At 42.2% G+C, this 24573-nt stretch overlaps 1 protein-coding gene across 3 annotated transcripts; it reads left to right on the forward strand.

The window, feature by feature from the left end:
- Positions 1-1122: 1122 nt before the first annotated feature.
- LOC118388682 (leucine-rich repeat flightless-interacting protein 1-like) lies at positions 1123-14999 on the forward strand. Of its 3 annotated transcripts, none has more exons than XM_035778032.2 (6): positions 1123-1387; positions 3469-3543; positions 5853-5891; positions 6455-6616; positions 9129-9212; positions 10858-14999. In XM_035778032.2, exons 1-6 carry the CDS (start codon positions 1289-1291, stop codon positions 11521-11523), a joined length of 1125 nt encoding a protein of 374 aa, XP_035633925.1. In that variant the 5' UTR covers positions 1123-1288; the 3' UTR covers positions 11524-14999. The 3 variants fall into 3 exon arrangements, with proteins under 3 accessions (XP_035633925.1, XP_035633926.1, XP_035633924.1); XM_035778031.2 differs by having other exon boundaries at positions 1125-1387; positions 5850-5891; XM_035778033.2 differs by lacking the exon at positions 3469-3543 and having other exon boundaries at positions 1124-1387; positions 5850-5891.
- Positions 15000-24573: the final 9574 nt, after the last annotated feature.

Here is a 24573-nt window from a genome sequence, read left to right on the forward strand (position 1 = left end):
ATACCACATATGTCTCAAGTTGAGGGACCGTGCAATTGGCATGCTGACTGCAGGAATGTCAACCAGAGCTGTTGCAAGATAATTTAATGTTAATTTCTCTACATAAGCCACCTCCAACTTTGTTTTAGAGAATTTGGCAGTATGTCCAACCGGCCTCACAACCGCAGACCATGTGTAACCACGCCAGCCTAGTACCTCCACATGCGGTTTCTTCACCTGCCCAATCTCCTGAGACCAGCCATCCGGTAAACTGATGAAACTGAGGAGTATATCTGTCTGTAATAAAGCCCTTTTGTGGGAAAAAAAAGTTATTCGGATTGGCTGGGCCTGGCTCCCCAATGGGTGGGCCTGGCTCCCAAGCGGGTGGGCCTATGCCCTCCCAGGCCCATACATGGCTGTGCCCCTGCCCAGTCATGTGAAGTCCATAGATTATGGCCTAATGAATTTATTTCAATTGACTGATTTCCTATTATGTTGAAAATAGTGACACTCATTTTGTGTTATCATGGTTCAAACACACCAAGACAGTTGTTAAGAGGACACAACAACACCTTTTCCCCCTCAGAAGACTCAAAATACTTGGCATGGGTCCCCAGATCCTCAAAAAGTTCTACAGCTGCACCATCGAGAGCATCCTGAACAGTTGCATCACTGCCTGTACCCTTACACATTGACTCGGGAACCGGTACCCCATGTATACAGCTTCATTATTGTTATTTGATTGTGTTAGTTTGTATTGTTTTTTTTAACTTTAATTTATTTTGTAAATATTTGATTAACTCTTTCTTGAACTGCACTGTTGGTTAATGGCTTGTAAGTAAGCATTTAACGGTAAGGTCTACACTTGTTGTATTCGGCGCATGTGACAAATAAAGTTTGATTTTATAAGATGGTCTGAGAAGAATATTGGCAAGCCAGGCATATAGCCAATATGCTGTGATAATGTATTAGGCCTACTGCACAAACCTCATTCCTACAGAACTGTTTTGATTAGGTTACTGTTACATGTTCATGTTTGAGCGGTAGATATCGGCTTGCTTTTTGACTGCGAAAGTTATCTTGACTCAGAAAACGTTCAGCCCTAAAGGCAACACAGAGACAAACAGGTTCCGCCCACGTTACAGTTTTGTTAACCTTCGCCCACAATCAGGGAGCCAGTTCATTCTGTCGCGATATCTTCATCCACACCACACAAAACATTACTCGGGTGTGTTGACTGCTCTCATTTAATCTAGTTGTTTTAAGAACAGTATTAATATTTTTTTGCGTATCGTAGGCTACTAGAAAAATGCATTCCGGGGCATTGGAAAGAGCTGGGTCACCGAGGAAAAGGACGCTTTCTCGGGGAGTGAGCGAGGATGAGTCACTTCGCAACATTATCAAGGAGGTGAGCGTCGAGAAATCACGTGGTCTTTGTTTAATACGACATTTACATGAGGCATATAGTCTATTTTCTCAATTATCTCTTTTTATTGAGTAATTTGAGATTGTAGCATATCCTACTAGCATTTACATTTAGCCAATTGAAGCTTAGATTTGGCAACATTACTAGTGGTTACAGTCGAGAAGATTCATCCTCTTACAGTAAGCCACTGCCTGTTTATATTTCTAGGCGTTTGTTTACTTTGTGGTTTTAGCCCTACTGTGTACCCTACTGCTCATTTTCATTTCGACTCTCATCCCAGTGTTACTGTAGCATATGGTGTTAAATTGAATACGGCTACGTGCACACATAATGTGATTATTGTGGATTGTCCGTTACATATAATAGTTAAATTAAAACGTTTATAAACGATAAATATGGTTTGCAAGAAGAATAATATTCCTCATAATCCTGTTTAGTCTACATGGACTCGTCTGAAATCGGGCTACTTTAAGGCACATTGATAAATGCAGACTAGGTCGGTGTACCGGGGCTCGAAATGCGGTAGTAAAGGCCCTGATTGTAACCAAACCATGGACATCTGAATAGCCTTATGTTTAGCTTGCTACTTAAACGCCAGAGAAATGGTTTATTCTCCTAATCTCTGTCTAGTGTCTACCCAATTAGGGCACAAGTAAAAAAACAAGTATGGCTGCTTTCTTACAGCGTGCCTAGAATAGGGACGACACATTGCATGACTAATGTAGTTAGAATTCAGTCATCAGTAGTTCATCATACGTTTCTTTTCTTATTTTCTTATTGGTAGACCTACGGTCCATAAGAACTGGACCTAGAGGTTTGCCTAAAATCCATGTTTCTATCCATATGCTGTATGAATATAAATTGTGTTTTTACATGTAGCCTAGGCTATTAAACAGTAGCAATAGCCCACTCATTTGATAGAGCATCATTCATGAATCCATCTGTAAAACAATCCTCCCGCATCATTATCTAGCCTTAACCCTAAATATATGTAACTATGTGATAACATGTAGGCTAATGTTCAATAGCAGGACACTCATTCGATTGAACATCACTGGAGACCTCATACCTATCTGTAAAATAAGCATCCGGCATCATATGGCCTGCTCTTCACTTTGTTTAAAAGGCTTGGGGATGGTATCGATTTTATTGATGGACCTGCTAAATCATTTTAACATATACCAGCTGACTATTGGATGTAAACAGTTATTCCCACACGCTTTTGTAAACATATACAATCCCGAAATCATCTGTAACTGTCAATATTGAAACGATTTGAGTGAACCCTGATAAAGAAACACATGTATGGTGAAATTGCGTCCAGACTCGGTAGACTGCTCTATAATATCGATTCATATTCCTCAAATATGATTAATTCGTTTGTCTCTAGCTCCTGATATCAGTGCATAAAGTCTCCTAAATTAGCCTAGTGTAGTAAGGGCGGAGCTCGTTTTCCCTGGCTAAACAAGCTGGCTAGCTGAACTATGCTAGTTTGTCCTTCTTTCCAAACTTCATAAATACTGCAGCCTCAACGTCTAAACAACTTTGCTAGTTATACAATCATGTTACTAAGAAACGTGAAAATGATATCTCATGTTATTTTGTTGAATAGTCATGATTGGTTCGAGATATTTGGCATATGACGACGGTGGCGAAGGATATCTGCTTGTTAACGCGGATCGAAGTTCAGTTTTGAGATCAATTAGTGTAAATTACCGGACGTTTCTGACTGGTCTTGGAACTGTGACAACAGGCATCCTCTCTCCGCTTGGCTCGACTGGATATCTAGTGATTTTGCCAACACAGCCAGATGTGTACACAGTCTTTTACCCTTAACATTTTTAAACTGACTACCGTATTTGGTGATTAATTCAGACATTGTTAGTATAATGAGCAATGCAGGAATGTCACAATTTAACTGTCACGAGAAAAATAGCAACTCTACAGAGCGCCAATGGCTACAATGATTGACTATTTTACTTCCTGGCACGAAGGGACGTCGGAGCTTCTCCTCGCCACTCTATTATGGCTCTGCCTGAGATGTATTTTTGTTCCTTTGTCAGACGGAGAGTTCGACCAGGCGTCTGACGCACAGTGACAGCAGAGGGGGGACCCTCAAGAGGAGAAGTGGGAGTCAGGTATAATGGATGAAGGGCAATTCCATGCTAACAGAATGATGATGCAGAGACTCAAGTTTTCACATTTAGATGTATGCCAAACAAAAACCATTGATTGCAAAGTTAAACAAACCGTACAAATCTATACAAAAGGAGTACACTAAACATAAATATAAACTCAACATGTCAAGTGTTGGATTCATGAGCTGAAATAAAAGATCCCAGAAATATTCCATGTGCACAAAATGCTTATTTCTCAGAAATTGTGTGCACAAATTGATTACATTCCTGTTAGTGAGCATTTCTCCTTTGCAAAGATAATCCATCCACCAGACAGGTGTGGCATATCAAGAAGCTGATTTAACAGCATGATCATTACACAGGTGCACCTTGTGCTGGGAACAATAGAAGGCCGCTCTAAAATGTGCAGTTTTGTCACACAACACAATGCCACAGATGTCTCAAGTTGAGGGAGCATGCAATTGGCATACTGACTGAAGGAATGCCCATCAAAGTTGTTGATCAACTTTGCTAGATAATTGAATGTTCATTTCTCAACCATAAGCCCCCTCCAACGTTGTTTTGGACATTGTCAGTACGTTCAACCAGCCTCACAACCGCAGACCACGTGTATAGCGTTGTGTGGGGGAGTGGTTTTCTGATGTCAATGTTGAACAGCGTGCCACATGGTGAAGTTGTGGTTATGGTATAGGCAGGCATAAGCTACCGACAACAAACACAATTGTATTTTATCGATTGTAATACCGTGACGAGATCCTGAGGTCCATTGTCATGCCATTCATCCCCCATCATTTCAGCATGATCATGCACAGCCCCATTTCACTGTATTCCTGTTGTATTCGGAGCACGTGACTAATCAACTTTGATTTGATGTCGCAAGGATCTGTACATGTCCCAGTTCTTCCGTGGCCTGCATACTCACCAGACATGTCACCCATTGCGCATGTTTGGGATGCTCTGGATCGTTGTGTACAACAGCGTGGACCAGTTCCCACAAATATCCGGCAACTTCGCACAGACCTTGACGAGGAGTGGGACAACATTCCACAGGCCACAATCAACAGCCTGATGAACTCTATGCGAAGGAGATGTGTTGCGCTGCATGAGGCAAATAGTGGTCACACCAGATACTGAGGGGTTTTCTGATCCATGCCCCTACCTTTTAAAGCTATCTGTGACCAACTGATGCATATCTGTATTCTCAGTCATGTGAAATCCATTACATTAGGGTCTAATTAATTTATTTTCAATTGACTGATTTGGCATGGGTTCTCAGATCCTCAAACAGTTCTACAGCTGCACCATCGAGAGCATCCTAACTGGTTGCATCACTGCCTGGTATGGCAACTGCTCGGCCTCAGATCGCATAGGCACTACAGAGGGTAGTGCGTACGGCCCAGTACATCAATGGGGCCAAGCTTCCTGCCATCCAGGACCTCTATACCAGGCAGTGTCAGAGGAAGGCCCTAAAAATTGTCAAAGACTCCAACCACCCTAGTCATAGACTGTTCTCTCTGTTACTGCATGGCAAGTGGTACCGGAGCCAAGTCTAGGTCCAAGAGGCTTCTTAACATTTTCTTCCCCCAAGCCATAAGACTAATTTCAACTACTTCTCAACGTCCATGGACCGGTGTCGGTCGGTGCTCATTGGGTGAGTTTGCTGGTTACAGAAAATGGATAGAGAGGGGCCTCATGGGTAGGTGTCAGTGAGAGGTGACATTAACAGGAGAGTAGTGGTGCCTGGAGAATTTGATTAAATTTTTTTAAATGTAACCTTTTATTTAACTAGGCAAGTCAGTTAAGAACAAATTCTTATTTACAATGACGGCCTACCCCGGCCAAAACTGGACGATGCTTGGCCAATTGTGCGCCGTCCTATGGGACTCTCAATCACGCCCGGATGTGATACAGCCTGGAACCGAACCAGTGAATGTAGTGACGTCTCTTGCGCCGAGATACAGTGCCTTAGAACACTGGGTAGCTTTCATTTGACACTAAATTTGATGTGCTCCTATGAACTTCACATGTTGGTGCTCATGGATCCTTTTACATGGAAATGGCCTGAAGTTACTGGCATAATTAGGTTTGCAGCCCAAATGCCACCCTATTCCCCATAGGGCTCTAGTCAAAAGTAGTGCACTATATAGGGAATAGGGTGCCATTTCGGACACTGGCCTACTATGGTCTGTCATTTAAACATGATTACTTCTGATTCTATCACTGTTATTAAATGTACGGAGTATACTCAAACATCTCATATATTACTTGTTCATGAGTCTTGTTTACCTTTGTCTTGGTCATTTCAGCAGTCTGTGGAAGATCAGGAACTGATGGAACTCCCTGAGATGGTGATTATCCACACAAGCTGTTTTAATTATGTTTTTCAGGATAACTTTTTCATATTTTAGCAGTATAACCAGTTCTACTGGATGTCAAATTAGACATTCTCACAGCCTGTGCTGCATATTCAAAGGGTGCACACTCTTTATGAAACTAACACCAAATAGCCCAGAAATATATTAGAAATAACTTTGCTCCAGTTCGATTATGTGTTGTAATGCCAGTAACTCTGTCATATAAAGAAGACAACCCTGGTATGACGCAGATAAGGACGACCATGGGCCAGAAATAGCTATCAGAGCAATGACATCATTATCCAACAGCTGATGAGCAAATCACATGTTAATTAAACCACCGTTGTTGCTAGTGTGATTAGATGAAGCTGCACACTGTCATGCCTAATGTATATTGTTTGTCTGAGATCCAAATGGTACCCTATTCACTTTTGTCAAAAGTAGTACACTATAAAGGGAATAGGATAATTTTTCTCTTAGCCATATGAAGCTGATATGCCTGTGTATACATCAATCAAGCTGCCCACTGATGACTAATGAATACATCTCTCATGCAGAACGACCTGCAGGCGAGCTACGACGATGTGTTGCAGGAGCTGCGTGGGCTGGAGCTGCAGCGGGAGACTCTGTTGTTCCAGGTGGACGTTCTGCAGGACGCCTTGGAGGGGGCCGAGGAGATGCTGGCTGAGGCCCAGAGAGAGGCCAGCCACGCCACCATGGTACACCTAGTCATACACACTAGATGCTCCCCAAATGGCACCCTGTTCCCTACATAGTTTACTACTTTTGACCAGCGCCTATAGTGAGAGTGCACTATATAGTGAATAGGATGCCATTTAGGACGCACTCACTCCTTTCTAGCCATGAATCTGCTAAAGCCACATTCCGAGAGGCTTACGGGTGGGGTCATCGCTCTAAAAATAGCTGATAGACAAATTTATTGAGGAATGTTTTTCCTTGCAGTAACTGTGATATGTGGTTTTCTTACCAACCTTTACCAGAATGTATTGACTGTATGTTTCTCTGGATAAATTGCCAAAATGGAATGTACATGTAATATACAGTGCCTTCGGAAAGTATTCAGACCCCTTGTATTTTTCCACATTTTGTTACGTTACAACCTTATTCAAAAATGTATAAAATAGTTTTTTTACTTCATCAATCTACGCACAATACTCTATAATGACAAGGAAAAAGTGTTTTTTTTTCAATACATTTTTGCTCATTTTTATAAAAACTAATTATGAAGTCACATTTACGTACACTACCATTCACAAGTTTGGGTTCACATAGAAATGTCCTTGTTTTTTAAAGAAAAGCTAAAGAGATCTTCAGTTTCCTGGCAATTTGTCGCATGGAATAGACTTAATTACTCAGGACAAGAATAGACTGACGAGTTTCAGAAGAAAGTTCTTTGTTTCTGACCATTTTGACTCTGTAATCGAACACACAAATGCTGATGCTCCAGATACTCAACTAGTCTAAAGAAGGCCAGTTTTATTGCTTCTTTAATCAGACCAACAGTTTTCAGCTGGTTTTTCTAATGATCAATTAGCCTTTTAAAATGACTTGGATTAGCTAACACAACATGCCATTGGAACACAGGAGTGATGGTTGCTGATGATGGGCCTCCAAATGTCTATGTAGATATTCCATTAAAAATCAGCCATTTCCAGCTACAGTGGTACTTTCTAACATTAACAATGTCTACACTGTATTTCTGATTAATTTATTGTCCCATGTTATTTTAATGAACAAAAAATGTGCGTTTCCTTAAAAAACAAGGTATTTCTAAGTGACCCCAAACTTTTTAACGGTAGTTTAAGTATTCAGACCCTTTACTCAGTACTTTGTTGAAGCACCATTTTGCGGCCATTACAGGCTAAAGTCTTCTTGGGTATGATGTCACAAGCTTGGCACACCTGTATTTGAGGAGTTTCTCCCATTCTTCTCTGCAGATCCTCATAAGCTCTGCCAGGTTGGATGAGGAGTGTTGCTGCACAGCTATATTTAGGTCTCTACAAGATGTTCGATCGGGTTCAAGTCCGGGGTCTGGCTGGGCCACTCAAGGACATTCAGAGACTTGTCCCAAAGCCACTCCTGTGTTATCCTGGTTAGGTGCTCAGGGTCGTTGTCCTGTTGGAATGTGAACCTTTGTGCCTGTCTGAGGTCCTGAACCAGGTTTTCATCAAGGATCTCTCTGTACTTTTGCCCCGTTCACCTTTCCCTCGATCCTGACTTGTCTCCCAGTCCCTGCCGCTGAAAAATATCCCCACAGCATGATGCTGCCACCTCCATGCTTATAATATAATAATAATATATGCCATTTAGCAGACGCTTTTATCCAAAGCGACTTACAGTCATGTGTGCATACATTCTACGTATGGGTGGTCCCGGGAATCGAACCCACTACCCTGGCGTTACAAGCGCCATGCTCTACCAACTGTGCTACAGAAGGACCACATGCTTCACCGTATGGATGGTGCCAGGTTTCCTCCAGACGTGACGCTTGGCATTCAGGCCATAGAGTTCAATCTTGGTTTCATCAGACCAGAGAATCTTGTTTCTGAGAGTCTTTAGGTGCCTTTGTTAAACTCCAAGCAGGCTGTCATGTGCCTTTTACTGAAGAGTGGCTTCCATCTGGCCCCTCTACCATAACCACTGTCAACTGTGGGACCTTATATATAGACCGGTGTGTGCCTTTCCAAATCATGTCCAATCAATTTAATTTACCACAGATGGACTCCAATCAAGTTGTAGAAACATCTCAAGAATGATCAATGGAAACAGGATGCACCTCGCCTCAATTTCGAGTCTCATGGCAAAGGGTCTGAATACTTATGTAAAATAAGGTATTTCTGTTTTTTATTTGTAATTCAATTTAAGAAATTTGAAGAAAAACCTGTTTTTTCTTTGTCATTATGGGGTATTGTGTGTAGATTTCCTAGGGTTTGTATTTATATAATACATTTTAGAATAAGTCTGTAACAACAAAGTGAGGAAAAAGTCAAGCGGTCTGAATACTTTCCGAAGGCACTGTACATGTAAAAAGGTCCTCGTGGAGCAACGCAATGCTCCAGTAGGAATGTTCCATTTCCTGTGACCCAACTGTGGGTCCCAACCCACCGTTGTAAGAACCACTGCTCTAAAACACTTCACTACCCTCTGCTGAATTGATCTAAAGGGTCATAAATGGACTGACGCTGCTAATGTGTCTCTCTGCACTTGTAGGAGGTGGAGCGAGAGAGAGAGGCGAAGAGGAAGTTGGAGGACATTGTCAGTTCTCTGATGCAGGAGGTGGAGAGGCTAAAAGAGGTAATGGGGGATGAGGAGGATGGGCTGAAAGAGAGACACAAGTACAGCAGGCTTCCTGGTTTTGGGCATAAAGAGTGACTAATGGCTTGTTGCTGCATGCCAGCTCTGGTTAGTTGCGTAACTCTTTCGTTTGTCAGGGGAGTGTTCTCTTGTTCTTTCAGCTCAACTGTGCTTTGCTGAACTTGACAGAATGAAGTGTTTCAGCTGCTGGGAAATTCCAGCCTGGGCGACAACCTCCCACCATACCTGTTATTCTCAGTGTGTGTGTGTGTGTGTGTGTGTGTGTGTGCATATGCACATTATCATTCCTAAAGTAGGGCAATTTTAAATGATTGACAGATATTTGTTCTGGCCCAAAGCCTATAAAATTAGATGTTTGATAAAGTTATACTTGCTACGTGTTGACTAGAGTCCCGTGGAGTACATGTTGTACTCTAATCTAAAGAGAGCAGCACACAGCACAACATAAGATGGACAAATTTCACTCCGGGTTCAGCCTGCATCCTTATCACAGTCCATTTATCTGCTACTGAGGCTTGAGGCAGATTAGAAGGGAGTTGCCTGTTTGCAATTTAAAGCCTGAAGAAGAGCTCAACAATATATCCTAGCTGCCTCTATATTCTATAACCTCCTCACTTTAAGAAACCTAAGATTTCCAAACAAAAACATTTTTGCATTGACTGAGAGACCTTGGTTGTAATAATTTGGTCATCTGATTATCAGCATGGACTTGTGGTTGGGTAATTCCAGTGTGACCGAAGGTTGTGTGTGTCCCGTCAAATGGCCTTGTACCCAGTGCTTGCTCTGCTCTGCAGTAGGATGCCCCGTCCCCTGTCCAATTACTGACAGACATGCAGATGCTGCCTGTTTCCTATTGCAATCAGGAAACGGTAACGTGACAATTGGCCTGGCTAATTTCCCAGCCAATGCCTCAAGCCATGTAAATCAAGCTATGAATATATTGATACAGTGTAGCACAAAATGTACCAGAGACGAGGCTATACAATTAATTTGACAGAGATTTGGACTCATATTTGTAATAGTAGCAGCATTATATGACTGTACTTGTTGAATCAATCAAATCAATCAATCAAATTTTATTTATATAGCCCTTCGTACATCAGCTGATACCTCAAAGTGCTGTACAGAAACCCAGCCTAAAACCCCAAACAGCAAGCAATGCAGGTGTAGAAGCACGGTGGCTAGGAAAAACTCCCTAGAAAGGCCAAAACCTAGGAAGAAACCTAGAGAGGAACCAGGCTATGTGGGGTGGCCAGTCCTCTTCTGGCTGTGCCGGGTGGAGATTATAACAGAACATGGCCAAGATGTTCAAATGTTCATAAATGACCAGCATGGTCGAATAATAACAAAATCTTGTTTTCATATCACCCAACTCTAGCCTTGACATTTTATATCTGGTTGTACAGTATGAAAATCAAAATGTAAATGTTCTTCCTGTTTCCCTGCTGTGCTTAGGTCTGTACAGGTGTGTGCCCCAAATGGCACCCTATTCCCTATATATTGCACTACTTTTGACGAGAGCCAGGTCAAAGGTAGTACACCATGTATGGAATAGGGTGCCATTTGGGACACAACTCTGATGTGAACATTATTAATATAGCTGTTGTGTCATACTGTTCCACAGGAGAGGAACACCATATCAGCAGTCCCAGTGTACACACTTGTCAAGGAGCAGGAGAGGGAAGATGAGATGGCTAGACAACAAGCCCCAGAGATGAAAATCAAAAAGGGAGCACAGGAACAAATCAGGGATGCACCAAGGGATGAGGACAGTTCTCGCCAAGATGCACCTCTCTCTATTATCCGATTGGACAGTGAGGGCCCCGGGCCCAACAACGGGCTATCATCTGAGACCAGCACTGGGGGGCTGCTCGCTTCCTTCTTCAAAAAGGGGAGGGGGGAGCAGCCTTCTGACAGTCTGACCCAGCCCTCTCCTCTCCACGTTGCCCGGCTGGTGTCCTCTGAGGACGTAGCAGATGGGGCACAGGACAGCTTCACCAAGTTCACAAAGATAGTCAACAAGACCTTTGGGCCGTTGGCACTCGGTAGCCAGACCCCCGGGAGCAATCAGGAGGAGAACGGGCGTGACCTCTCCCCCGACAGGAACAATGACACAGACAGCATCAGCGCCTACGAAGATGCCTGCGCTGATATGCCCGAGCTGGAAGAGGGTGACGGGCCAAGGCTGCCCCATGATGAAGGCTCCCCAGTAGATGATGAGGGAGATCTGTCGAATGGCAACGACCCCAAAAGCATCAAAAACCCCAATGAATCTTGCATTCTGTCGTAAGAGCTGCAGAACTGTTGTGCTACGAAGGATCAAATCTTCCCTGAGATCACTGCTCTCGCTCTGTCCGCCTCTTGATAATATATGCCATTTAGCAGACGCTTTTATCCGAAGAGACTTATGTGCATCCATTTTTTTATTACGTCTTATGTTCTTGGACCTGTACTCTCCATTTACACATATAGAAGGGTAGAGTCAATCTTGGGAGTTGTCTTAATGCTACCAGGCAGTGTGGAATTCCAGTCATGTCTACAGACTACTCTAAAGCCAATCTCTCTCCCTCCGCATGTTTGGCACGACTTGCAAGGTTGCACTTATATGTTTTTTGTGTGTTTTTTTTCGCCCCCTGCTGTTCGGCACAAAAGGCAAATGACCTCTCTCTGTTTCTTAGTGACTGATAATCACACAAGACTGTTTGCGTACACTGAACTATCAGATATGTCAGACCTCTTGCATTCTAAACAGGCAAACTATGTGATTCGTAGATTAAGACGATTATAGTTGTTTTTATGCTCTTAAGTTTAGACGCTGTTCAAGATTGTAATCACAATAGCAGGCAGCCAAGGAGCTAGCTACTATATATTTGAATAATTCCATTTATGGGTATAAAACCATAATGTTTTCACTGCCTCACTGGCCTTCACAGGGACATTTCATTTGATCTTCAAGAAGGATTTGGTGCCTTTCCTGGCTCACCTTAATGCATTTTATGAATATGGAAGATTAACTTGAAAGATGTAATACATTTACTGAATTTAATCTAGCTTTAGTACGATACTAGCATGATTGAAGAAGTAACGACATTCCATTTAATAGTAAAACTTTAAGGATACCTGATAATGTATATGTACAGTAACAGTACTGCATGCTACTTGTCAGGTCATGTTTGCACAGTCGCAGTGAAACTACTGAATTGGTAGACCTTACATGTTATTTTGTATCTGGCATTGCTGGACAATGTACCCTTTGTTTTTCTTCTCTCTACCCATAACCATTAACATTAAAATCTGAGGATAATCTTTTGACTTGGAAAGAGTTACATAAACATTGCTACCTATTAATCTTTTTAGGAGATTTTTGCATAGTCCCAAAGGCACATTATTCCCTTTTTAGTGCATTACTTTTGACCAGGGCAATATAAAGGGAATAGGGTGTAATTTGGGACGCATACTTTATCAACATTCCTGTCCGTTTGACACTAGCGAGGTCAAATGGAATTGATCTGTTTTCCAATCCTTACCTTGTTGAACATTTTCAACAGATACTGTGTTTGTAATGAACTTGGGGGCAAATCTTACAATGCCTTCAACACTAGGTTTTGTGTGTTAGACTTTGTGTATCTCAAGTCAGAATGCAGCTCTTGATAGTAGGGGTTAAATGGACGTCAAGTTCGAAAACACACTGAAATAATTCCTAACTTTGATACTTGTGATGTGTTTTCTATTCTATTTCTATTGCCTGAATTTCTGTTTTCTGCGGGAGATAGTCTTCAGAAAGTATTCACACACCTTGACCATTTCCACATTTGTTGTTACAAAGTGGAATGGATTTAATTGTCATTTATGTTAACGATCTATACAAAATACTCTGTCAAAGTGGGAAAAAAATCAAATAACATTGTATTACTGGAAAATAAAACACTAAAATATATCATTTGCATAAGTATTCAACCCCCTGAGTCAATACATGTTAGAATCACCTTTTGGCAGCAATTACAGCTGTGAGTTTCTGGGTAAGCCTCTAAGAGATTTGCACACCTGGATTGTATAATACTTGCACATTATTCTTTTTAAAAATCCTTCAAACTCTGTCAAGTTGGTTATTGATCATTGCTGTACAGCCATTTGAGTCTTGCCATTTTCAAGTCTTGCCATAGACTTTCAAGACGATTTAAGTCAAAACTGTAACAAAGCCACTCAGGAACATTCAATGTTTGTTTTGGTAAGCAATTCCCATGTATATTTGGCCTTGTGTTTTAGGTAGTTGTCCTGCTGAAAGGTGAATTTGCCTCCCAGTGTCTGTTGGAGAAAGCAGACTGAACCAAGTTTTCCTGGAGGATTTTGCCTGTGCTTAGCTCTATTCCTAGTTTATTCTGTACAGGCTACCTTCTTTCCACTTTGTCATTTATGTTAGTATTGTGGAGTAACTACAATGTTGTTGATCCATTCTCAGTTATCTCTATTCACAGCCATTAAACTCTGTCACTGTTTTAAAATCACCTTTGGCCTCATGGTGAAATCCCTGAGCAGGTTCCTTACTATCCTTAAAGAAGGGCGACTGTACTTGTAGTGACTGGGTGTATTGATACACCATCCAAAGTGTAATAACTGCACCATGATCAAAGGGATATTCAATGTCTGCTTTTTTACCCATCTTCCAATAGGTGCCCTTTGCGAACCATTGGAAAACCTCCCTGGTCTTTGTGGTTGAATCTGTGCTTCAAATTAATTGCTTGACTGAGCAACCTTACAATTATCTGTATGTGTGGGGTACAGAAATCAAATCAAAGTTTATTTGTCATGTGCGCTGAATACAACAGGTGTAGGTAGACCTTACAGTGAAATGCTTACTTACAGGCTCTAACCAATAGTGCAAAAAAGGTATTAGGTGAACAATAGGTAGGTTAAGAAATAAAACAACAGTAAAAAGACTGACTATATACAGTAGCGAGGCTATATACAGGCACCGGTTAGTCAGGCTAATTGAGGTAGAATGTACATGTACATATGGTTAAAGTAGCTCTCGGAGATGGGGTAGTCATTTTAAAAATCATGTTGAACACTATTGCAAGTCCATGCAACTTATTATCTGACTTGTTAAGCACATTTTTACTCCTGAACCCTATTTAGGCCATAACAAAAGGGTTGAATACTTATTGGCTCGACATTTCAGCTTTTCATTTTCAAATCATTTGTATAAATGTATTAAAACATAACATCAATTTGGAATTATGGGGTATTGTGTGTAGATCTGTGACAATCTCAATTTAATCCATTTTAAATTCAGGCTGTAACACAACGAAATGTGGGAAAAATTTGAGGGGTATGAATACTTTCTGAAGGCACAATATGTACTTTACTCGGGAGGTTTCTAAATGTGCAATACTACCTGTTTATGTTGGTGAATGGTTGTGTCTTATCTAATGCTCCTTGATGTCACAATTTATCTTGAACATTTAGGTATTTTTTTCTGAAAGCAACCGTTTGATATAAAAGTTGTTTTTCAGCAGAGTCTTGGCACAAAGTGTGTGTTATTTCAGCATGCCTCTGCTAATGTAAATTTGCACTAGTTTTGTGATTTGCACTTCCAAACAGGGTTTGCTGCATCATATTATGTTCTAAAATGGCAACAAAAAAATATGGGAAAAACATGTTCCTGAGTGGTAATGCTTATGCTTTATCATATTTTCACCAAATAGTTAAAGTATGTATTTTTTGAATGAATTCTATTCTTTTAAAGAATAAATATTTTGTACAGTGCCATGTGTTTTTATTTCAGCTTACATTGTTTTCTGTTATGTTAAATAATGATTTATTATCAAACTGCACATGAACAGAAAATACAAAACAAGTAAAGGATTCAATAAGAAAGTAGCTTAATTCGTAAACATACAAGACATTTGGACTGCAGTACAGGATATTATGTATGGGCCAATGCACATTGTGATAAAAAGCTTGATAAAACAAGACTTGAAATGAAATCCAGTGGGCATATAGTGCATTTTATAATTGTATATTGGAACACCATTAGAAAATTACACAGGCTACTTTGTGTTTATAAAACATAATACACAGAAACAGCGGATTATAGGAAACTTTACAACCGTAATATTTGCAGGGAGCCATGTGTCTGTGGTAAAACATGCCTTGTCATGGACGGAAACATAACAAGCAGTTGGCAAATTGGATAAAGGACGTTGATTTCGTCAAACCACAAGAAATGAGCTTTTCATTGTCTTAGTTCCTCTGTTTTACCACCCCACTATTTTGTTCAACCATCACCCATGAACAGTTTGTAGCCTTGCAGTTAACTGTGCATGGTTCTATACATTCTATTTCTAAATGCAACATAAAACTTTAATTCCCTGTAGTATAGGCCAACTATGAACACCTTAGTATTGCACATTTAGTAAAGGAGATGTGGTCAAAACAATATCCTTGACATGTTATGTCACATCCTCTTAGGGACTACATAATATTGTTGAGAGACTCGGAAACTAAACCAGAGCTGATAATAGAATAAATGTCCCACTAAGATAAAAGAGGCATATAAGCTTAAAGATCTGGTAAAAGCTCATTAATATGCAGCCATAGGAGGGACTGCTGGGAGTTTTGACCAAGTGTTCTCGGAGAAACGATCGGTGTGCTTAGTGCAAACACAAATTTGGCCTCTGCCTCTTTCTCAATCCCTTTGTCCCAGTGTGACCACAACGCTTGAAAGACCGATGTGATGTCACTTCCTTTTTGAGTGTCCTCAGATTGACAGCATTTGCCAAGAACTTCATAACCCCACACTATGACATGTGTTCCATTGGCCTTCTATTTGTAGCCTACTGGGAGAACTACTGAGTGTAAAGATATTTTTTGAAGATACTCATTTGTCTGTCTTTGAGAATGGAGTGGCTGGTCACCCCTTCTTTTCCGACCCGTACAAGGTCACTTCCACCCTTCCCACAGCTGCACGTGTACCCGTTCACTTACTTCACCCCCAACAGTCAAAGCGTTATGACACTGCACCAAACCATTCCCTGGTATAAATAGCTCACACTAGCCAGGTTTCCATCCAACCTTGTTCTGAGAGTAAAGTACATGTCGGGTACAAAATGTCATCCAGGCCTCTATACTGATATAATAACCATCATATCGAAGTAAACTTGAAGTCACGCAATGATGTTGTGTGGTCCTCCCGCTACGACTAATCGGGAAAGGATGCAATTTATTAGGCTACGAATTAAGTTATGATGAACTTCACAGGGTGGTGAAAGTTCAAGGTGATGAACTTGATGCTCCATTCCAATAAATATCAACAGTCAACCTCAGGAGGCTGAAGAAATTCTGCTTGTCACCAAAAGCACTCACAAACTTCTACAGATGCACAATCGAGAGCATCCTGGCGGGCTGTATCACCGCCTGGTACGGCAACTGCTCCGCCCTCAACCGTAAGGCTCTCCAGAGGGTAGTGAGGTCTGCACAACGCATCACCGGGGGCAAACGACCTGCCCTCCAGGACACCTACACCACCCGATGTTACAGGAAGGCCATAAAGATCATCAAGGACATCAACCACCCGAACCACTGCCTGTTCACCCCGCTATCATCCAGAAGGCGAGGTCAGTACAGGTGCATCAAAGCTGGGACCGAGAGACTGAAAAACAGCTTCTATCTCAAGGCCATCAGACTGTTAAACAGCCACCACTAACATTGAGTGGCTGCTGCCAACACACTGTCATTGACACTGACCCAACTCCAGCCACTTTAATAATGGGAATTGATGGGAAATGATGTAAATATATCACTAGCCACTTTAAACAATGCTACCTGATATAATGTTACTTACCCTACATTATTCATCTCATATGCATACGTATATACTGTACTCTACATCATCGACTGCCTCCTTATGTAATACATGTATCACTAGCCACTTTAACTATGCCACTTTGTTTACTTTGTCTACATACTCATCTCATATGTATATACTGTACTCGATACCATCTACTGTATGCTGCTCTGTACCATCACTCATTCATATATCCTTATGTACATATTCTTTATCCCCTTACACTGTGTATAAGACAGTAGTTTTGGAATTGTTAGTTAGATTACTTGTTGGTTATCACTGCATTGTCGGAACTAGAAGCACAAGCATTTCGCTACACTCGCATTAACATCTGCTAACAATGTGTATGTGACAAATAACATTTGATTTGATTTGATTCTGATGACATGATCATTGACATATGGCTGCAATTTGACAAATTTGACAAAAAATAATATCATATCATGTAGTCTAGTGTTTCCCAACCAGGGGTACTTGGACTATCCACAAGGGGGTACATGAGAAGACTCATGAGACCATAGGTCTACTGGTAAAATGCACATAAGGAGGTACACTATATATACAAAAGTATATGGACACCCCTTCAAATTAGTGGATTCTGCTATTTCAGCTACACCCATTGCTGACATGCGTATAAAATCAATGCAAAGTCTATAGACAAACATTGGTAGTAGAATGGCCTTAGCGAAGAGCTCATTGACTTTCAACGTAGTACCGTCATAGGATGCCACCTTTCCAACAAGGTCAAGTGTTTGCCCTGCTAGAGCTGCTCTGTCAACTGTAAGGGATGTTATTGTGAACTGGAAACGTCTAGTCGCAACAACGACTCAGCCGCGAAGTGGTAGGCCACACAAGCTCATAGAACTGGACCGGCGAGTGCTGAATCGTGTAACAAATCGTCTGTCCTAGGTTGCAACACTCACTACCGAGTTCCAAGCTACCTCTGGAAGCAATGTCAGCACAAGAACTGTTCGTTGGGAGCTTCATGAAATAGGTTTCCATGACCGAGCAGCCACACTCAGCGCGAGTGGTGTAAAGCTCGCCGCCAGTGGAAACATGTTCTCTGGAGTGATGAATTACCCTTCACCATCTGGCAGTCCAACTGACGAATCTGGGTTTGGCGGATGCCAGGAGAACGCTACCTTCCCGAATGCATAGTGCCAACTGTAAAGTGTGGTGGAGGAGGAATAATGGTCTGGGACTGTTTTTTATGGTTCAGGCCTCAGGTCCAGTGAAGGGAAATCTTAACGCTACAGCATACAGTGACAATCTAGACAATTCTGTGCTTCCAAGTTTGGGGAAGGCGCTTTCCTGTTTCAGCATGACATTGCCCCCATGCACAAAGCAAGGTCCATACAGAAATGGTTTGTCGAGATCGGTGTGGGATAACTTGGCTGGGCTGCACAGAGCCCTGACCTCAACCCCATCGAACACCTTTGGAACACTGACTGCGAGCCAGGCCTAATCGCCCAACTTCAGTTTCCGACTAATAATGCCCATTAATTCTTGCTTTCTTTCACTGTAATCTCCTTCCATTCTTACGAAATCTTACGACTTTCACGAATTATTATCATAATACCAAATAAACCCATGAAAATGTGGAAAGGTTACAGGAGTGTTATAATAATGCGTAAGACTAAAAAGCGTAAGGATCACTTTCAGATCATTAGTGTATTTATCAGTGGCTGTCCAGTAGTGTTGACAAAGTTCATCTTAATCTAGTGTTTGTTTTCCTCCCATAGCTCTATATATTTGTCCCTTATAATTCCTTTAACTCCCCCTTTCATTTGCATGCTGCACTTCTATCACTCTCTCACTCTCCCTTTTTTTCCTGGAAAATCTCTTTAGCCTTCCCTGCTCCCTCAGTTGTGAGCTTGCTGTGAAACACCTTCATTTGGTACCCTTGTACACTCCGTTTGCTTCTCCTCTTCTCCCCCTTCTCTCCTCTGTTTCCACAGCACTGGGCTGGAGTTGTCTGGGTAGGCTGCCTGAGATCTACTGGCGGTTCTCCTCGAACCTGAGCACTACCTGCTACTCCACCCAGTGGCTCACTCTTGGGCAGTTTCTTGTCTAGAAAAAAGACATATCAACATAGAGGACCCCATAGAACAATTAGAGTATGTGTTGCTTATAGTTGAGATGGCAACGGTATAAACAAGGTGATTGATAGCTGCTCATATTATGTGTACCATGAGGTTTTATCACCCTCTTGTGGATATATAGGGACACCTTAGCAGTGTCATGATGAGGAGTAAAACTATCCATGGCAAAAACAAATGATCTGTCAAAGGAATTATGATTTATTTTGGTTGATTTGTTTTGATGAGTTTTGTCTCCTAACATTGAGTATTTAACATAGAATATTGAAGTCCTCGAGAAATAAGGCCACAGTATCATCTACAGCCAATTTCAACCATATGAATTTGAAGAGTGTTGTCAGCAGCTTTAGCCCTGAACATCCTCGAAAAACCATGCAGCAATGTAGACCTGCTACACACACATCACTGCACAAGCCTTTGGCCATTATCTCGCTAACTTGGGTGTGAGGTATACACACAGGAGCCTACCGTATACTCCACCGGCTCTGTTAGCAGACTGATCGGACTTGTTGCCAGTGGTGTAAAGTACTTAAGTAAAAAATACTTTAAAGTACTACGTAAGTAGTTTTTTGGGGTATCTGTACTTTGCTGTTTATATTTTTGACTACTACTTTTACTTCACTACATTCCTTAAGAAAATATTGCACTTTTTACTCCATACATTTTCCTTGAAACACAAAAGTACTCGTAGCAGGACAGGAAAATAGTCAAATTCACGCACATATCAACCAAACATCCCTGGTGCCTACTGCCTCTGATCTGGCTGACTCACTAAACACACATGCTTTGTTTGTAAATGACGTCTGAGTGTTGGAGTGTCCCTGGCTTTCTGTAAATAAAGAAAACAGAAAAGAAAATGGTGCCATCTTGTTTCTTAATATAAGGATTTTTAAAAATTATTTATACTTTTACTTTTGATACTATATTTTAATGTTTTTTTAACCCCCTTTTCTCCCCAATTTCGTCGTATCCAATTGTTAGTAGCTACTATCTTGTCTCACCACTACAACTCCCATACGGGCTCGGGAGAGACGAAGGTTGAAACTCTTGCGTCCTCACATACACAACCCAACCAAGCCGCACTGCTTCTTAACACAGCACGCATCCAACTAGGAAGCCAGGCGCACCAATGTGTCGGAGGAAACACTGTGCACCTGGCAACCTTGGTTAGCGTGCACTGCGCCCGGCCCGCCACAGGAGTCGCTGGTGCGCGATGAGACAAGGATATCCCTACCGGCCAAGCCCTCCCTAACCCGGACGATGCTAGGCCAATTGTGCGTCGCCCCACGGACCTCCCGGTCATGGCCGGTTACAACAGAGCCTGGGCGCGAACCCAGAGTATCTGGTGGCACAGCTAAGTATATTTTAAACCAAATACTTTTAGACTTTTACTCAAGTAGAATATTACTGGGTGACTTTTACTTTTACTTAAGTCATTTTCAAGTATGACAGTTGGGTACTTTTTCCACTTTGTTGCACCGACAAGTTTCTGGAGCTCGCTCAGCCAGGTTTGGCTCATACAAAGGTCTCCTATCCAGAATAGAAAATAAAGACGAGATATGAGCAGAAGGAACAGGGAAGATGTACTGCTAGACAGGTATGAATGTCCTTCTCAAACATCTGTCTCAAACCTCTGCACAGTGGTATAGTGTTTTATTTTATTTTTTATTTCACCTTTATTTAACCAGGTAGGCAAGTTGAGAACAAGTTCTCATTTACAATTGCGACCTGGCCAAGATAAAGCAAAGCAGTTCGACAGATACAACAACACAGAGTTACACATGGAGTAAAACAAACATACAGTCAATAATACTTTATAAACAAGTCTATATACAATGTGAGCAAATTAGGTGAGAAGGGAGGTAAAGGCAAAAAAGGTCATGGTGGCAAAGTAAATACAATATAGCAAGTAAAACACTGGAATGGTAGTTTTGCAATGGAAGAATGTGCAAAGTAGAAATAAAAATAATGGGGTGCAAAGGAGCAAAATAAATAAATAAATTAAATACAGTTGGGAAAGAGGTAGTTGTTTGGGCTAAATTATAGGTGGGCTATGTACAGGTGCAGTAATCTGTAAGATGCTCTGACAGTTGGTGCTTAAAGCTAGTGAGGGAGATAAGTGTTTCCAGTTTCAGAGATTTTTGTAGTTCGTTCCAGTCATTGGCAGCAGAGAACTGGAAGGAGAGGCGGCCAAAGAAAGAATTGGTTTTGGGGGTGACTAGAGAGATATACCTGCTGGAGCGTGTGCTACAGGTGGGAGATGCTATGGTGACCAGCGAGCTGAGATAAGGGGGACTTTACCTAGCAGGATCTTGTAGATGACATGGAGCCAGTGGGTTTGGCGACGAGTATGAAGCGAGGGCCAGCCAACGAGAGCGTACAGGTCGCAATGGTGGGTAGTATATGGGGCTTTGGTGACAAAACGGATTGCACTGTGATAGACTGCATCCAATTTGTTGAGTAGGGTATTGGAGGCTATTTTGTAAATGACATCGCCAAAGTCGAGGATTGGTAGGATGGTCAGTTTTACAAGGGTATGTTTGGCAGCATGAGTGAAGGATGCTTTGTTGCGAAATAGGAAGCCAATTCTAGATTTAACTTAGGATTGGAGATGTTTGATATGGGTCTGGAAGGAGAGTTTACAGTCTAACCAGACACCTAAGTATTTGTAGTTGTCCACGTATTCTAAGTCAGAGCCGTCCAGAGTAGTGATGTTGGACAGGCGGGTAGGTGCAGGTAGCGATCGGTTGAAGAGCATGCATTTAGTTTTACTTGTATTTAAGAGCAATTGGAGGCCACGGAAGGGGAGTTGTATGGCATTGAAGCTTGCCTGGAGGGTTGTTAACACAGTGTCCAAAGAAGGGCCGGAAGTATACAGAATGGTGTCGTCTGCATAGAGGTGGATCGGGGACTCACCAGCAGCAAGAGCGACCTCATTGATGTATACAGAGAAGAGAGTCGGTCCAAGAATTGAACCCTGTGGCACCCCCATAGAGACTGCCAGAGGTCCGGACAGCAGACCCTCCGATTTGACACACTGAACTCTATCAGAGAAGTAGTAGAAGTAGGCGAGGCAATCATTTGAGAAACCAAGGCTGTCGAGTCTGCCGATGAGGATGTGGTGGTTGACAGAGTCGAAAGCCTTGGCCAGATCAATGAATACAGCTGCACAGTAATGTTTCTTATCGATGGCGGTTAAGATATCGTTTAGGACCTTGAGCGTGGCTGAGGTGCACCCATGACCAGCTCTGAAACCAGATTGCATAGCAGAGAAGGTATGGTGAGATTCGAAATGGTCGGTAATCTGTTTGTTGACTTGGCTTTCGAAGACCTTAGAAAGGCATAGTAGGATAGATATAGGTCTGTAGCAGTTTGGGTCAAGAGTGTCCCCCCCTTTGAAGAGGGGGATGACCGCAGCTGCTTTCCAATCTTTGGGAATCTCAGACGACACGAAAGAGAGGTTGAACAGGCTAGTAATAGGGGTGGCAACAATTTAGGCAGATAATTTTAGAAAGAAAGGGTCCAGATTGTCTAGCCCGGCTGATTTGTAGGGGTCCAGATTTTTCAGCTCTTTCAGAACATCAGCTGAATGGATTTGGGAGAAGGAGAAATGGGGAAGGCTTGGGCGAGTTGCTGTTGGGGGTGCAGTGCTGTTGACCGGGGTAGGAGTAGCCAGGTGGAAAGCATGGCCAGCCGTAGAAAAATGCTTATTAAAATTTTCAATTATGGTGGATTTATCAGTGGTGACAGTGTTTCCTATCTTCAGTGCAGTGGGCAGCTGGGAGGAGGTGTTCTTATTCTCCATGGACTTTACAGTGTTCCAGAACTTTTTGGAGTTAGTGTTGCAGGAAGCAAATTTCTGCTTGAAAAAGCTAGCCTTGGCTTTTCTAACTGCCTGTGTATAACGGTTTCTAGCTTCCCTGAACAGCTGCATCACGGGGGCTGTTCGATGCTAATGCAGAACGCCATAGGATGTTTTTGTGTTGGTTAAGGGCAGTCAGGTCTGGGGAGAACCAAGGGCTATATCTGTTCCTGGTTCTAAATTTCTTGAATGGGGCATGTTTATTTAAGATGGTTAGGAAGGCATTTAAAAAAAAATATCCAGGCATCCTCTACTGACGGGATGAGATCAATATCCTTCCAGGATACCCCGGCCAGGTCGATTAGAAAGGCCTGCTCGCTGAAGTGTTTCAGGGAGCGTTTTACAGTGATGAGTGGAGGTTGTTTGACCGCTGACCCATTACGGATGCAGGCAATGAGGCAGTGATCGCTGAGATCTTGGTTGAAGACAGCCGAGGTGTATTTAGAGGGGAAGTTGGTTAGGATGATATCTATGAGGGTGCCCGTGTTTAAGGCTTTGGGGGGGTACCTGGTAGGTTCATTGATAATTTGAGTGAGATTGAGGGCATCAAGTTTAGATTGTAGGATGGCTGGGGTGTTAAGCATGTTCCAGTTTAGGTCGCCTAGCAGCACAAGCTCTGAAGATAGATGGGGGGCAATCAGTTCACATATGGTGTCCAGAGCACAGCTGGGGGCAGAGGGTGGTCTATAGCAGGCGGCAACGGCGAGAGACTTGTTTTTAGAGAGGTGGATTTTTAAAAGTAGAAGTTCAAATTGTTTGGGTACAGACCTGGATAGTAGGACAGAACTCTGCAGGCTATCTTTGCAGTAGATTGCAACACCGCCCCCTTTGGCAGTTCTATCTTGTCTGAAAATGTTGTAATTTGGAATTAAAATTTCAGAATTTTTGGTGGTCTTCCTAAGCCAGGATTCAGACACAGCTAGAACATCCGGGTTGGCAGAGTGTGCTAAAGCAGTGAATAGAACAAACTTAGGGAGGAGGCTTCTAATGTTAACATGCATGAAACCAAGGCTATTACGGTTACAGAAGTCATCAAAAGAGAGCGCCTGGGGAATAGGAGTGGAGCTAGGCACTGCAGGGCCTGGATTCACCTCTACATCGCCAGAGGAACATAGGAGGAGAAGAATAAGGGTACGGCTAAAAGCAATAAGAATTGGTCATCTAGAACGTCTGGAACAGAGAGTAAAAGGAGGTTTCTGGGGGCGATGAAATAGCATCAAGGTATAATGTACAGACAAAGGTATGGTAGGATGTGAATACAGTGGAGGTAAACCTAGGTATTGAGTGATGAAGAGAGAGATATTGTCTCTAGAAACATCATTGAAACCAGGAGATGTCATTGCATGTGTGGGTGGTGGAACTAATAAATTGGATAAGGTATAGTGAGCAGGACTAGAGGCTCTACAGTGAAATAAGCCAATAAACACTAACCAGAACAGCAATGGACAAGACATATTGACATTAAGGAGAGGCATCCTTAGTCGAGTGATCAAAAGAGTCCAGTGAGTGGAGTGGTTGGTTTGGGGGTCACGG

The sequence above is a fragment of the Oncorhynchus keta genome, chromosome 10, assembly GCF_023373465.1.
Source record: "Oncorhynchus keta strain PuntledgeMale-10-30-2019 chromosome 10, Oket_V2, whole genome shotgun sequence".
Taxonomy (NCBI): Eukaryota; Metazoa; Chordata; class Actinopteri; order Salmoniformes; family Salmonidae; genus Oncorhynchus; species Oncorhynchus keta.

Excerpts from the sequence above, each read along its gene's own strand:
- LOC118388682 (XM_035778031.2), top strand. The coding sequence starts at position 1,289 with ATGCATTCCGGGGCATTGGAAAGAGCTGGGTCACCGAGGAAAAGGACG. Across the intron at positions 1,388-3,468 it reads TTCGCAACATTATCAAGGAG|ACGGAGAGTTCGACCAGGCG; the intron begins GTGAGCGTCGAG and ends TTCCTTTGTCAG. Across the intron at positions 5,892-6,454 it reads TGATGGAACTCCCTGAGATG|AACGACCTGCAGGCGAGCTA; the intron begins GTGATTATCCAC and ends TCTCTCATGCAG.